This window comes from Medicago sativa, chromosome 3 (genome assembly GCF_051527215.1).
Source record: "Medicago sativa cultivar Bolivia chromosome 3, Bolivia_mono, whole genome shotgun sequence".
Lineage (NCBI taxonomy): Eukaryota > Viridiplantae > Streptophyta > Magnoliopsida > Fabales > Fabaceae > Medicago > Medicago sativa.
Genome location: NC_140751.1, coordinates 5,635,221 through 5,649,868, shown reverse-complemented (window position 1 = coordinate 5,649,868; position 14,648 = coordinate 5,635,221). Strand labels below are relative to the sequence as shown.

Below are 14,648 nucleotides of genomic sequence, written 5' to 3'. Positions count from 1 at the left end.
CGACAGTTAAAAAATCATAGAAGTATTGATAATTGATTTGGATATATAAAATTTTATCAAATACTGTAGCACATATACAAATAGAGATGAAGTGTGTATGAAAGAAAGAAAATGATCTGAAAATAAAATAGCTGCACTGACTTGACATTAATGGAAGTAGTTGAATTATTTAATCCCCTCAAGCCATTGCCATTAGTTGAAAAATTTAATTTCAACGTAAAGCATGATGAATTGTGGGGTCCATCATTCCCTTTGTCACGTTTCACATTGTTTCTTGTCAATTTCCTTGAGACTTTTTAATTAATAATCCAAACCTATTACATGTTTTTGAGTTTTTATTTGAAGCTAGGATAAAAATGGTTTCATTCAACACAAATTTAATCCTCTTGGTTTTTTCCAACACTCAATAATTTCAAACCTGGTATGTTTGTTTTGTTAGTTAAAATTCTGTTAAGGTGGTTGGTTACTGATTTTTCTTTTTTCATTTTTTTTTTCTGTAGTAAATTTTTTGCATTTTAAGCTTCTGAATCTACCTACCCTTCTTTTCTGAGTGCTTTGTGTTCATCAAGTTCAGGAATTCAATTATTTGAAGTTGAAGCTTGAAAGTTGAAACCCTTGTCCTTTATTTAACTGTAGCATGTTATATGTAGCATCGACACTTCAGATTAAAGACATGTTTGGTGTCTATGTGTTTGGTGTCTACGTGTTAGTGTCAGTGTCATTTTTGGTTTCTGTGTCTATGTTAGTGCATCATAGTATGTGCTTATAAATTGCTTTTCTGGTAGAACAATTTTTTGTTCTTAATTGTTTCTTTTCAACTGTTGCAGATAATTCAATTTTGTTATACTTAAGGAAGAGAGATGGATAGGATTCAAAGGATTCAAGAGGGAGATGAAAGTAAAAGAACTAGGCATTCGTCGTCTTCGGTTGTAGCTCTAGCAATCAAGGGTAACAAGAAAAGCAAATATGTTGTACAATGGGCACTTAACAAGTTTGTTCCAGAGGGAATGATTATCTTCAAGCTCATACATGTTCATGCTGGTATAGTTGGCGTTCCCACACCAAGTAATATCATTGTTTATTGTGTTTAACAAATTAACAATTTTTGTTTTTCTTTTACAATACAAAGTAACAATTTTATGCATTTAAAAGTTAAAAAATACTTTTTTTGTTAAATTAAGAAGCTTTTCAAGTGTGTTATGATAACTGCAAAAACTTGCAATTGTATCTTGAAGAGATTGGTTAATGAAGTTTGATCTATTTCAAAAATATCCTGTTGAGTTTGGCTTAAAAAGCTTGTAGTCTGTAACCCTAAGCATTGCCTAATAGGTAAACTATAGCAGCCACTCTTTTGTCGAAGACGTAGGAACAATTGGCCGAACTCTATGATCAATTCCAGGGCTGTTATGACTTATGATTGGCAGTCTTGCATTCTGTGTCAAGTCAGGGAACTTTTATATTTCCGTTACTTTTGCTAACATGACTCAACCTCTTAAAAACTGACTTTTAAGGTGAGGAGAACTGGCCAAGCCTTATAAACACTCCGTGCGCCCAACATGTTCGGGGCCGAACATCTGAAGTGTGAAATAATGTGCATGGTATAAGAGGATATCAGCAACGAGAAAACTGTAGAATACGTTTTTGGCCATGTATAAAGTTATCACTTATCAGTATGATAGGAATAGTAATTACATGGTTAACTCTAATATTTTCCATATAACAAATGATTTTATTATACCTAAGTGACTATAGCTGCTTGTTATGATATAGAGTGGAATATTTTATAAGATTATTATATAGTTATGATAATTCAACATTTTTGTACTTGCAGTGGGAAATATGCTCCCAATTTCACAAGTGCGTGACGATGTAGCAGCTGCGTACAAAAAAGAAATAGAGTGTGAGACAAATCAAATGCTTCTACCTTTTAAGCAAATGTGTGAGCAGAGAAAGGTAAGATATCGTTCTTCATGAAGATTAATTTGAACAAATAGTGCACTATAGGAACTGCATTCTTATACTATTGTTGAAACAGGTGCATGTAGAAGTTGTAGTGATTGAATCAGATGATGTGGCATCTGCAGTGGCAGAGGAAGTAACGAAGTATGCTATAACGAAATTGGTCGTTGGAGCTTCAACTGGTGGCTTATTTAAAAGGTACTAATAAAGATTTATTATCACCAATAGTGCTAAGATCAAACTGCATTTTTCCTCAAATAATTTGTGTCATTTTTATCCCTTTGAAACATATTTTTTATCATATCTTTTTCAGTATGACCATCCAACAGAATTTCTCATCTTCTCGACACCATGTTTCATATTTCTCTGCTTAATGCGTACACTCTTCATCTGGTAATACTCCTTTTGATTGACGCCTTCATTGCCTTGCTTTCAGTAAACATAAGGGTATGTCTGCGAAAATCTCAGTATGCACTCCAAGATTTTGTACGGTTTATGCTGTTTCAAAAGGAAAGTTGTTGATACGACCATCAGACGTGCAGATTGATGAAAGCATTACTGATGACACAAGTGAAGTCAGTTTTTCCTCAAGCAGCTCATCAAACTACACTTCTACCACTCAGACAGGTATATAAATAGGAAGTTTTGCAAAACTGGTTAAAAACAATTTACTCGCCTTTTATAGAATAATTACTACGTCGATGTGTATCAGACTCTGGCTCGGTTGCATCGTATGCTGCTTTACATTCCTCTTCCTTGGCAACACAACGATTTCAAGCTCTTTCAAGTATGAATCAGAACCTTCTAAGCACAAATCCTAGTTTGAATGAAACTAATCATTCTAGAGGTCAGTCCATTGATCTTGGAAGAGGTAACGTTGCTACAAGTTCCGCTAGAAACTCAGATTTTGATCGTGGTCTGAGTCGGGCCTCTAGTTTCAGAAGCATCGTTTCAGACACTGATACTTGGATTTATGATCAAATTTCTTTAAAGGATGCTCCACTAACTTCTAAACTTGCGTCGCCTAATAGGCAGGTAATTGAAATTTCTTTCTGTAGACTTGATGAATAGTCCTAATTTCTTTTCGCGATTAGAATAAACTTTCAGATAAATAAATAATTTTTTTTTTTTATGTTTTTCAATGTGTCACATAATTGAAAAGAATTCCATACAATAAATTTTTATCTTAACCAGAATCATTTTAAAATCCCTTTGGCAAATATGTTTGTTGTGTTTCATCATATCAGAGTATGATAAATGTAAGGTTCACTTTGATCAATATGCAATCCTATGTATTGAGTTATATGTTATATGTAAAACAGCTATTGCTTCATCAAACTTCCATTTGCAAATGAACTTTCTTTGTGGTTGTTTATCTATCTTTCAGGAAAATTTTAACCTTGAGCTTGAAAAGTTGAGAATTGAACTAAGACATGCACAAGGAATGCATGCAGTAGCTCAAACTGAGAACATTGATGCATCACGAAAGGTAATGTCAATTTTCTATTCGATTAGATGATGAATATTTTCTGCATACATGAAATTGAATCGTCAGATTGTAATTTTTAAATGGAGTAAGTAACATTTGTTATTGCTTTGATCAGCTTAATGAACTAAGCAAGAGGAGATCAGGAGAATCCATGAAAATGAAGGAAATCATTGCTAAGGAAGAGGTAGCCAAGGAATTAGCAAGACAAGAAATAGAGAAATATGAAGCTGCAGCAAGAGAAGCTTCGTATTTGAAAGAATGTGCTGAAAGAGAAGCTTCAGAAAGAAAAGAAACAGAATTGAAGGCTATTCGTGCTGCCAAGGAGAAAGAAAAGCTAGAGGATGCTCTAAGTGGTTCCACACCTCAGTACCGAAAGTTTACGTGGGATGAAATAGTTTTAGCTACTTCATCTTTCTCTGAAGATCTGAGAATCGGAATGGGTGCATATGGAATGGTGTATAAGTGCACTTTGCATCACACAACTGTTGCTGTTAAAGTTCTCCACTCTGCCGGAATCAGCCAAAGCAAGCAATTCCAGCAGGAGGTATGGAAGCTATATGAATATATCGAATATGCAAAATATTGTTCTATAGATTAAGACCAAACAATAAGTACATAGTTCTTTAATTTGCTGAAGGACTTTTATACACTCTTAGAGTGTTGCGAGTGAAGGCTATGTGTTGTAAAAAAATTTACATAACGTTCTTTGGTTGTCATTAGACAACGAGCATGGTTTTTATCCGGTTTTAGAGTTTTTAACGATAAAGTCTTGTGTGGTTATTGTGTTCCTAACTTCTCTATGATGTTTCTTCCCAACAAGACTAATATCTTCTCTTTGCTTGCAGTTAGAGATATTGAGCAGAATTCGCCATCCGAACTTGCTCCTTCTTCTTGGTGCATGTCCTGATCATGGATGTCTTGTGTATGAATACATGGAGAATGGTAGCTTGGACGATAGACTATTTCAGATAAACAGTACCACCCCAATCCGATGGTTTGATAGGTTTCGAATAGCTTGGGAAATTGCGTCAGCTCTCTCCTTTCTTCACAGCTCGAAACCACAACCTATCATCCATCGCGACCTGAAACCCGCAAACATCTTGCTTGGTGGTAACCTTGTCAGCAAAATTGGTGATATTGGTCTTTCTACAGTCCTTAATTCAGATGAGTTATCTACCATGTATAAGGACACAGCGCCTGTCGGGACACTCAGCTACATTGATCCTGAGTATCAAAGGAGCGGTTTAATATCTACAAAATCTGATGTTTATGCTTTCGGATTAGTGATGTTACAACTGTTGACAGCAAAACCAGCGACAGCACTTACTCATGTGGTTGAAACAGCTATCGAAGACGGTAATTTAACGGATATATTGGATCCAAAGGCAGGGTTATGGCCATTTCAAGAGACATTAGACTTAGCTAGATTAGCTTTGAGTTGTGCAGAGCTTAGGCGTAGAGACCGACCTGATTTGTTAGATCACGTGCTTCCAACGCTGGAGAGGTTGAAAGAAGTTGCTGATAGGGCTCATCATTCAGCTTCAATGGTTACTATTAAACCCAAACCTCCAAACCATTTCATCTGCCCTATACTTCAGGTAGTCAAATAATACTCCATGATGGCACTGCATTCATTTTCTAATCTACTATTGGTGCTAATTATTTGTTATGAGTTAGTTAATCCTTTCTGAGTTAGTTAGTTTTAGTTATATCAGTTAGTATTTTGGAAGATGCTTATCATACTTCATATGATTTGATGCAGGATGTGATGGATGATCCTTGTGTCGCCGCGGATGGATATACGTATGACCGCAAAGTGATTGAAAAATGGCTTGAAGAGAAAGACAAATCACCAATGACAAACATACCTTTGCCTCATAAGATTCTAATTCCTAATTACACACTTCTATCAGCAATTTTGGAGTGGAAGTCCAAAGAAATATGATTACTTCATTGTTTCTTTTTCAATGTTGATAATGAGAAAAATAGTTAGTTTCTCTAATGTAGCTTGGCTTGAAAGTTTAGTGTGTAGGTCTATATGACATGTGTTAGTTCATATATTGGATATGCAGATTTTGGTTAGGGAGATTGAATTTTCATTGTAGATAAATTTGATTCTATTGTTTGATTCTGTATGTAATATGTATTAAAGTTCATATATTGATTAATCACATCCAAACTAACATTTTCTTTTTATAGAAAAATGTTAGTATATTATTTGTTATATTAGTATTTTCTTCTTCAGCGTTTGAACTCAATCTTTTAACTATTTTAATTTAACGTTTAGTTCAAACCATCTGAACTACTTCACTTAAAATATTCAAACTAACACAACTAATGATAACCTATAGACTATAATTAGCTCCATGGCCCAGCAAAAGGGTGTCATTCAACTAAAACAAAGTTTGGGAATTAACTGATTTGATCAAATAAATAATTTAACCAAATTGTATATAGCAAGAAATTAATATTCCTCTCCTACAAACCATCAATTATATTTATTAATTGAAACCAACATAATGTGACATAATATGTAGTATGAAAAACGATGTTGAGAGATGCAAACTTCTTGAATAGATCTCATTCAACTCTTGAAAAATCAATCTTATAAATTAAACATGGGGACACCTTATTTTATTATAAAATAAAAATAAAAAAATACTAATTCAAAATACATTAGTCCCTAATAAATACGTAAACATCCAAAAATTAACAACCTTTGGTTGAAGAAATAATGTGCCAAGTAAAAAAAAAAATTAGGATTAATAGTGATTTGGTTCTTGAATGTGTAACGAGTAGTCTAGTTTCTCAATGTATTGAAATTTTAAAATAGTCATTGATCATGCACTATGTTAGTCAAAATAATCTCTTGCGTAAAAATGTTTCGTTAATATTATCATATTAATATCTTAATATACTTATATCAATCATTATAAGTATTTACTTACTGTTATATAATAAGAGTTAATGTCAACATTGATGGATTATTTTAGCGTCATACACTAATTTTTTTAAAGGATGTCGAAGACTATTTTCACTAATGAAATGTACAATTATATACTATCTTAAAATTTTGATGCATTGAAAGACTATTTTAGTTATTTGTTAAGCTTTCAATGAATTTTTTTAAAGAGATTAAAAACTAAGTTCTGTTGCTGGTTATTGGTTCTTACAGAACTACATTTGTCGGCTGGTTCCTTCATAGAGTAGACATGACATGTCAGTAATTAACTGCATCAACTTGAAGACAGGCTTGATATTATAATATTGGAATTTATTTAAATGCTTAAACTAAAGTCCAATTTACATAGACAGTGACACTTTTCTCCTTTATTTTTTGAATTATTCAATTGCATGAATGGATTGGTTATTTGTTGTGGTCATTAATGTAACAGAAAGTGATATCTTTCCTGGATTTTTTTTTTTTAAAGATAGGAGTTAAGTTTCATTTTGAGTTGTTGAATTGAATGTGTCACATGTTACTATATCATTCTTTAGTTTAATTTATATATATTATATATGTATACATCATCGGTGTATACAACATCCAATAATATGTTACCATATCAATTAATATAACATGGATACATGTGTAAAAATTTTGTACACATTAAACTTATCATTTTTGGTCATGTTAAATGTATAAAAATTATAAAAACATCATCAAATGTATGTTTTTTAGTCAATATGATCCTCAAAATGTATCTTTATTAGTTTGTTTAATGCATATTCTATTAATTAGTTTGATCCACACAATTAATAACAGAAGATATAGTAAAAAATGTTTTTGTAATTTCATATGTTAGTATTATTACATTCTCACATGTTTTAGGACCAAAACTACTGTATAATCATTTTAAAACTGTAATAAGACAAACTAAACTTTTCAGAGGTTTTGGATTATCTAGTACTACTAGTGTTTTTATTTGAATTTGAAAAAATTGTTTACTTGAGAACAAAAGTGATGATGGGAAATGAGATTATCTTCTTTTCTGGCTAAGATTTTGAGCCAACCATTGAAAAAGTTCAAAGCAAGTTGGTTTCATTGGTTAGCTTTTAAATCTGTTAATATGGTTATTACTTTTTTTTTTCCTTTGTTTTTTTTGTGTGTATAATTGAACATGAGTATATGAGCATGCTAAGATTTGAGGCAATGAGTAATTCAAAGCTGTTTGATTGGTTAGTTAATTATCTGTTAAGTTTGTTATTGTTCGTGTATATGTGCGTGTAAATTATGTGTTTCTGAGTCTTTCCCACTCTCTTTGTTCTTGTGTTCATCTAGTTCAAATTTCCATTTTAACCTTGAGGATTTTTATTATAAAAATATAAAAATCCTTGAGGATTTAATGTTTATTTCACTTCTACTAATTGTGACTTTTTTTCTTTTTCTTTTTGAGATCTTCCCACAATTCCTAATACTCCTTTCTTCATATACTCCAAAATCTTCACTTCCAGGCCGAGTTTGAATCCTAACTGGAACAATCTTTGACCAGACTTTACTTACCTCTTGACCGGACTCTGGATTACCAATGCACTCTTCCCTTGGGAATCAGAGGGTTCATTTGTTCTTTTGTTATTGTCATGTGTATCAGCGGTAGTCCTCAAAAGAGTAGCTCAGTCGTAAGGATTGGCACGCCAAATGAGTATTATGTAGGATGTCTAGGATTCGATCTTTGCCACTAACAAATTATTAGGGAATTATTTTTTTTTTAATATTCTTTTCCACTGTTTTTGTAGGTAATTTTACTTTCTTCTCTGTCATAAGGAAGAGAGATGGATAGGATTCAAGAGGCAGATGACAATAATAAATCATCAGTAGTTGGTCTAGCAATCAAGGGTAACAAGAAAAGCAAATATGTTGTACAATGGGCACTTGATAAATTTGTTCATGAAGGGATAAGTATCTTCAAGCTTATACATGTCAGGGCTGTTATTAAAGGAGTTCCAACACCAAGTAAGATATATTATTTATTTTATATTTCAATTTGTTGACTGTAATATACACAGTTGGACAATTTTTTCGATAAAGATAATTCAATATTTCTGTGCTTCCAGTGGGAGATGTGCTTCCTCTTTCACAAGTACGCAATGACGTAGCAACTTCTTTTAAAAGGGAAGTAGAGTGGCAAACAAATCAAATGCTTCTACCATTTAAGAGTTTGTGTGAGCAGAGAAAGGTTATACATTGTTGTTGATGTAGAATAATTACAATAACTAATGCACTATACTATAGGATCTACATTCTTATAATATTGTTTGTGCAGGTGCACGTAGATGTTGTAGTGATTGAATCTGATGATGTAGCAACTGCAGTAGCAGAGGAAGTAGCAAGGGATGCTATTACCAAACTTGTCCTTGGAGCTTCATCTTCTGGTATATTTAGAAGGTACTTATTCAAATGCCATTATCATATTAAATACCATTTTCAAAAGTCAGAAGAATGGTACCTTAACATGAACATTTTAGAGTGGAAGTTGGTTAACATAGCAGTAGATAGATCAATTATTGGCACTTTAAGGTATTATGGATTGGCGGAATGAGATGGAGCAGAGTAGAGTTATGTTCTATTTTTGGACTTTAGAGTATCTTTTGTCTAACTCAAGTAGAATGTTTGTCACAGCAGCATAAGAACATTTGGCTTGTCGCACAACTGTGACTGATGTATTGTTTCATTCTAATCCGCTCCATTTCATTCTGTTTCATTCTGCTCCTCTCCGTTCATTCTAAAATATCGAAACATACTCTTAAGGGGAGTGAAGTGGTGAGGCAACAGTGATGGACCTTGGTGTCACGAATGTCAATTTTCAACAGCTCAAGTGGCTAGAGCCATCATCATACTTCACAGGAGGTTGGAGATAACTAGGTCCCTTCTTGACTGCTTACATTCTTACTAATGAAAATGAAGGAGCCGGGATATAAACACTTCAAAAGTAGCTTACATAAAAATAAAAAATAAAATTCAGAAAATGTGAGAAAGATTCTTAGCATTAGGTTACATACATGTTCACCAACAGCTTTGAATGGATATATCTATATATTTACCAATATTATATTTCTCTTTTATTAATATGCACTTTTCTGTCATTGACTTTTTTAGTGATCTTTATCTGATCCTACTCCTTTTGAATAACTCCTTTCAGTAAACATAAGGGCATTTCTGCAAAAATATCTGTATGCACTCCAAGATTTTGTACAGTTTATGCCGTTGCCAAAGGAAAATTGTCCATACGGCCGTCAGACATGGAGATTGATGGAAGCATTATAGATAATACTAGTGAAGCCAGTTTTTCCTCCAGCAGCTCATCAAACTACACTTCCACCTCTCAGACAGGTAAATACATAGCAAGTTTTGCAATACTGTTGTTAAAAAGGTAAGATTTGCGGTATATGATTCAAAACAAAATTCCATGTAGGAAGAATAAGTTTCCTAGCACTATTTTTGAACCCTTAATAAGTGTCAACACAACAGAACATTCAAGTTCTTTTTTTCCTAATATCTTTACCATGACAGTGTAAATATATTTTACATAGATGTGCAATCATACTTTATCATCTTACGACATCATAATATTATTCTGTATACATTTATCCAGATGTTTATGTAAAATGTATTTACACTTTCTTTGTATAGTTATGAAACTCATAGCATAATCTAAAGATATCGTGTAAAAATTGTCATTTCTATCATCACAGAAGTATCAGTATTTCTAATACGTTAAATTCTATAGTATGTAATGTTCATATAACTCACATAGATTGTTAACGAAAGTGAAACTCTAGTATGCATGATTTCAACTTTCAAATATTTGCTTACCGATTGCGTGGAAATTTAGTGAGTATTACATAAAAAGATCAAAACTTACTTCTGTTGTGTAGAATAACCAGTGTTTGAATGTATATCAGATTCTGCCTCAGTTGCATCATATAATGCTTTACATTCCAATGCCAAGGAAACACGACGAGTTAAAGCTCACTCGAGTATAGATCAGACCCTTCTAAGCACAAGTCCTAGTCTAAATGAAACTAATCATTATAGAGGTCAGTCCCTAGATCTTGGAAGAAAGAAGGCTGCTGCAAGTTCTTCCAGAAACTCAGATATTGACCATGCTCTAAGTCAGGCCTCTAGTTTCAGAAGCATTTCAGATACTGAATCTATCTTTTACGAACAAAATTATGCCAAGGATGCGACACGAGTTAACAGACTTCCACCATCAAATAGGCAGGTAATTGAATTTCCTTTCCTTTTGACTTAATGAAATGGTACTTACTTCCAACTTGCTCTCTTCGAGAATGGATCTATCTTGATCATTGGGATATATAAATCATATCTTTTATGTTTTTCATTTTGTGATATAATATTTGAGAAAACTCTCGTACAATAAAAGTTTCATCTTGACTATAATCTTTTTTTTTTTTTTTGCTCCCATTTATTGTAAATAAAAATATGTTTTCTCAACATATCGGAGTATGATATGTTCAAGGCTTACTTTGATTAATATGCAATCCTGAGGTCAGGTGATATCTATATGTAATTTAAAACATCTATCACTTCAATTTGCAGTTTAACTTCCTCTTTCGTTGTTCGTAATCAGGAAAACATTAACCTTGAGCTGGAAAAGTTGAGAATTGAACTAAGACATGCGCAAGGAATGCATGCAGTAGCTCAAAGTGAGAACATCGATGCATCGCAAAAGGTAATGTCTTTTTTCCATTGTCAAAAACACTTCTAGCTTCTCTTTCTCTACCATTTGTGCTACCTAATAATTAAGGAACTCCCTTCAATCTTCCATGCCTCTAGTTTAGTTCATTTTGAGTTATCTTATTCTATAAAATGTAATGGAATAATACTTTCTTATTTTAATTGCTACAATCTCAGACTGTTTTTTGATCAAAAAAAAAAAAAAAATCTCAGACTGTTTATATAGAAAAAGAAATTACACTAGTTGTTGTCCCATCAAATCATATTTTTCCTGATCCACCTACGTATTCTTATTTGCATTGTCAAAAGGTAATAAGTATTATTTCTGTGAACAGTTGAATGAACTAAACAAGAGAAGATTAGAAGAATCCACGAAAATGAAGGAGATTATGGCTAAGGAGGAGATGGCCATTGAATTAGCGAATCAAGAAAGAGAGAAATATGAAGCTGCAGCAAGAGAAGCTACATATTTGAAAGAATGTGCTGAAAGAGAAGCTGCAGAACGAAAAGAAACAGAATTTAAAGCTATCCGTGCTGCCAAAGAGAAAGAAAAACTTGAGGATGCTCTAAGTGGTTCCACGCCTCAGTACCGAATTTTTACGTGGGATGAAATAGTTTCAGCTACTTCATCTTTCTCTGAAGATCTGAGAATTGGAATGGGTGCATATGGAATTGTGTATAAGTGCACTTTGCATCACACAACTGTTGCTGTTAAAGTTCTCCATTCTACTGGAAACCGCAAAAGCAAGCAATTCCAACAAGAGGTAAACATCCTTACATATTGCAAGACAAAACAAAAGTATCTAATGCTTTAATTTGTTATAGAGCTTTCCTACACATCAGATGAGAAGTAGTTTATTTTCTCATTGGTATATCTATGTTTATAAGCATATTTCAAGTATGTTCATATAGTAATGAGTATGAGACTTGAATTGAACTGCAAAACAAGACTAATATCTTCTCTTTGCTTGCAGTTAGAGATATTGAGCAGAATTCATCATCCAAACTTGCTTCTTCTTCTTGGTGCATGTCCTGATCATGGATGTCTTGTGTATGAATACATGGAAAATGGTAACTTGGAGGATAGATTACTCCAGAAAAACAGTAATAGCCCAATCCCATGGTTTGATAGGTTTCGAATTGCTTGGGAAGTTGCGTCAGCTCTTTCCTTTCTTCACAGCACAAAGCCACAACCAATCATCCATCGTGACTTGAAACCCGCAAACATCTTGCTTGATGGTAACCTTGTCAGCAAGATTGGTGATGTTGGCCTTTCTACAATCCTTGATTCAGATGAATTATCTGCCATGTATAAGGACACAGCACCTGTTGGAACACTCAGCTACATTGATCCTGAGTATCAAAGAAGTGGTTTAATATCTACGAAATCAGATGTTTACGCATTTGGATTAGTGATCTTACAGTTATTGACAGCAAAACCAGCCATAGCACTTACTCATATAGTTGAAACAGCTATTGATGGTGGTAATTTAGCAGATATATTGGATCCAAAAGCAGGATCGTGGCCACTGCAAGAGACACTAGACATAGCTCGGTTAGCATTGAGTTGTGCGGAGATGCGACGTAAGGATCGGCCTGATTTGAAAGATCAGGTGCTACCAATGTTAGAGAGGTTGAAAGAAGTTTCTGATATGGCTCATCACTCTGCTTCAATAGTTACTATACCTAGACCTCCTAACCATTTTATATGCCCAATACTTCAGGTAGTCAAATACTCCATTATGACATCACACTGATTTTCTAATATAGATACAATAAAAGTATATGGATTATGTATTAATTGAGGTACCATTTGGAGTAAAGGTGTTTCTGACTTTGGTTAAAACATAACTAACACCTGTTCCATATCAATGGCATGAGCTATCTTGTTGAGCTGCCAATGCTTCTTTTTAATAGTAGAAATCGAACTTGATACTCTATGGTTTACAACACACAGACTGCACCGTCCACTTGCACTAGACCCTGATAGTAGTTGCTAATGCTTTTGAAGATGCTTATTGAATTATATCTGATTTGATGCAGGATGTGATGGATGATCCTTGTGTTGCTGCTGACGGATATACATACGATCGCAAAGCAATTGAAAAGTGGCTTGAAGATGATGACAAATCACCAATGACAAATATGGTTTTACCTCACAAGCATCTAATTCCTAATTACACACTTCTATCTGCAATTTTGGAGTGGAAGACCTGATAAAATATGATACTGGCATACTATATTATCTTTGTGTTGATGTATTTAGTTAAATGATTCCTTTAATGTAGCTAGGCTAACTAGAAAGTTCAACATGTGATAGTTACTTGGTTACATTGTGTGCAGCATGCCTATTCTTTGGTTACATGAGGAAGATTGAATCTCAAAGTGTAAATAAATTTGATTCTATTGTAGGATTGTGTATGTGCTTTAAGAATTAAAGCTGGTCCTTATTATATTACTGAAGATTTCATCATCTTCTGTTATCCGAATACATATGTACAACTATTCGTTGAACTGCTTGTTTATATCACATTTTATAGGTTTAATTGTAGCTTTGGTCCCTTGAGTGTCACGATTGTGCGATTTTTGAATTTCGTTTTCAATTGTACCAGTTGAGTTTTCTTAAGTTTTCATCATGTTGCAATCAAGTCATCCCATTAATCTTCCATCCAATTGCTAATAGAAAATGAAAATCATGTACCATGTAAGCATTTTGTTAGCAATTGCTGCAAAATCTAACAGAAGGACTTGATAGGTAAGATGATAAAAACTTCTGAGACCAACTTTGCATGACAACTAACCAAATTCCATGCACTATCTTGCAAGGTCTTTTATCACAACACGAACCATAAAACCAAATCATTATCCCACTTCAACACAAAATACATGGTCACGAATACCTACCATAAAAATATCATCTTATTCAATAGCAACAATTACAAAAACCATGACAAAGATTTAATCTATGTCTCTAGAGAAGAAAACTGATATAATATGTTAGTACAGCTTACCCTTACGGGAAGTTTATGTGCACCTAATGATATATGAAAACATAAACCATATATAATATGCAAATAATTCCAACAGCAGCATAGTGGGCACGTTATTATGGTCTGCAACAGCCAACATCAGAATTGTGCAAACTTGTCATCAAAACGAAAAAATCTGTTTATCCTAAAATAACAAACACTTTTAACTGGTTGTTACTTGTTAGAATGAAAATAATGATTAACATTTAATTTATCACATTTTATAGCTCATATTACCGTATCAACATTTGCACAATCCATCTTAATAGACATTTTTGTTGTCATCAGAGTCAGCTCATTATACCAATATCCGCTTATCAAAATGGTATGTTCTTTGGTTGGTGCTTTAATTTCCTATTTCATACTTTTTTGTTGCAGAATATGATGCTCCGCCACACATCTTACTCCAGACTCGATCCAGATTTCTCATTCCTGACATACCATTCACTCTCCTGACTACTTTTGATTTATT

The 14,648-nt window shown here is 33.4% G+C and overlaps 2 protein-coding genes across 9 annotated transcripts; both read left to right on the top strand.

Moving 5' to 3' along the window:
• Positions 1-320: 320 nt before the first annotated feature.
• Positions 321-5,678, top strand: LOC146935173 (U-box domain-containing protein 35-like). Of its 4 annotated transcripts, none has more exons than XM_085750329.1 (10): positions 321-421; positions 828-1,041; positions 1,832-1,953; positions 2,036-2,157; positions 2,396-2,586; positions 2,672-2,994; positions 3,347-3,448; positions 3,564-3,992; positions 4,294-5,046; positions 5,211-5,678. In XM_085750329.1, exons 2-10 carry the CDS (start codon positions 861-863, stop codon positions 5,391-5,393), a joined length of 2,406 nt encoding a protein of 801 aa, XP_085606455.1. In that variant the 5' UTR covers positions 321-421; positions 828-860; the 3' UTR covers positions 5,394-5,678. The 4 variants fall into 4 exon arrangements, with proteins under 4 accessions (XP_085606455.1, XP_085606453.1, XP_085606456.1 ...); XM_085750327.1 differs by having other exon boundaries at positions 828-1,065; XM_085750330.1 differs by having other exon boundaries at positions 321-455.
• A 1,705-nt stretch (positions 5,679-7,383) lies between these two features.
• Positions 7,384-13,661, top strand: LOC146935172 (U-box domain-containing protein 35-like). 5 transcript variants are annotated; one of them, XM_085750335.1, is made up of 10 exons: positions 7,384-7,492; positions 8,211-8,402; positions 8,504-8,625; positions 8,713-8,834; positions 9,589-9,779; positions 10,352-10,671; positions 11,041-11,142; positions 11,483-11,911; positions 12,122-12,871; positions 13,191-13,661. In XM_085750335.1, exons 1-10 carry the CDS (start codon positions 7,423-7,425, stop codon positions 13,362-13,364), a joined length of 2,472 nt encoding a protein of 823 aa, XP_085606461.1. In that variant the 5' UTR covers positions 7,384-7,422; the 3' UTR covers positions 13,365-13,661. The 5 variants fall into 5 exon arrangements, with proteins under 5 accessions (XP_085606461.1, XP_085606457.1, XP_085606458.1 ...); XM_085750331.1 differs by having other exon boundaries at positions 7,384-7,496; positions 8,186-8,402; XM_085750332.1 differs by having other exon boundaries at positions 7,400-7,627; positions 8,186-8,402.
• Positions 13,662-14,648: the final 987 nt, after the last annotated feature.

Bases quoted from the DNA above. Each gene is read 5' to 3' on its own strand.
- LOC146935172 (XM_085750335.1), top strand. From the start codon at position 7,423: ATGAGATTATCTTCTTTTCTGGCTAAGATTTTGAGCCAACCATTGAAA. The intron at 9,780-10,351 runs GTAAATACATAG...AATGTATATCAG, and splicing joins CACTTCCACCTCTCAGACAG to ATTCTGCCTCAGTTGCATCA. The intron at 11,912-12,121 runs GTAAACATCCTT...CTTTGCTTGCAG, and splicing joins GCAAGCAATTCCAACAAGAG to TTAGAGATATTGAGCAGAAT.
- LOC146935173 (XM_085750327.1), top strand. From the start codon at position 861: ATGGATAGGATTCAAAGGATTCAAGAGGGAGATGAAAGTAAAAGAACT. The intron at 1,066-1,831 runs GTAATATCATTG...TTGTACTTGCAG, and splicing joins AGTTGGCGTTCCCACACCAA to TGGGAAATATGCTCCCAATT. The intron at 2,158-2,395 runs GTACTAATAAAG...CCTTGCTTTCAG, and splicing joins ACTGGTGGCTTATTTAAAAG to TAAACATAAGGGTATGTCTG.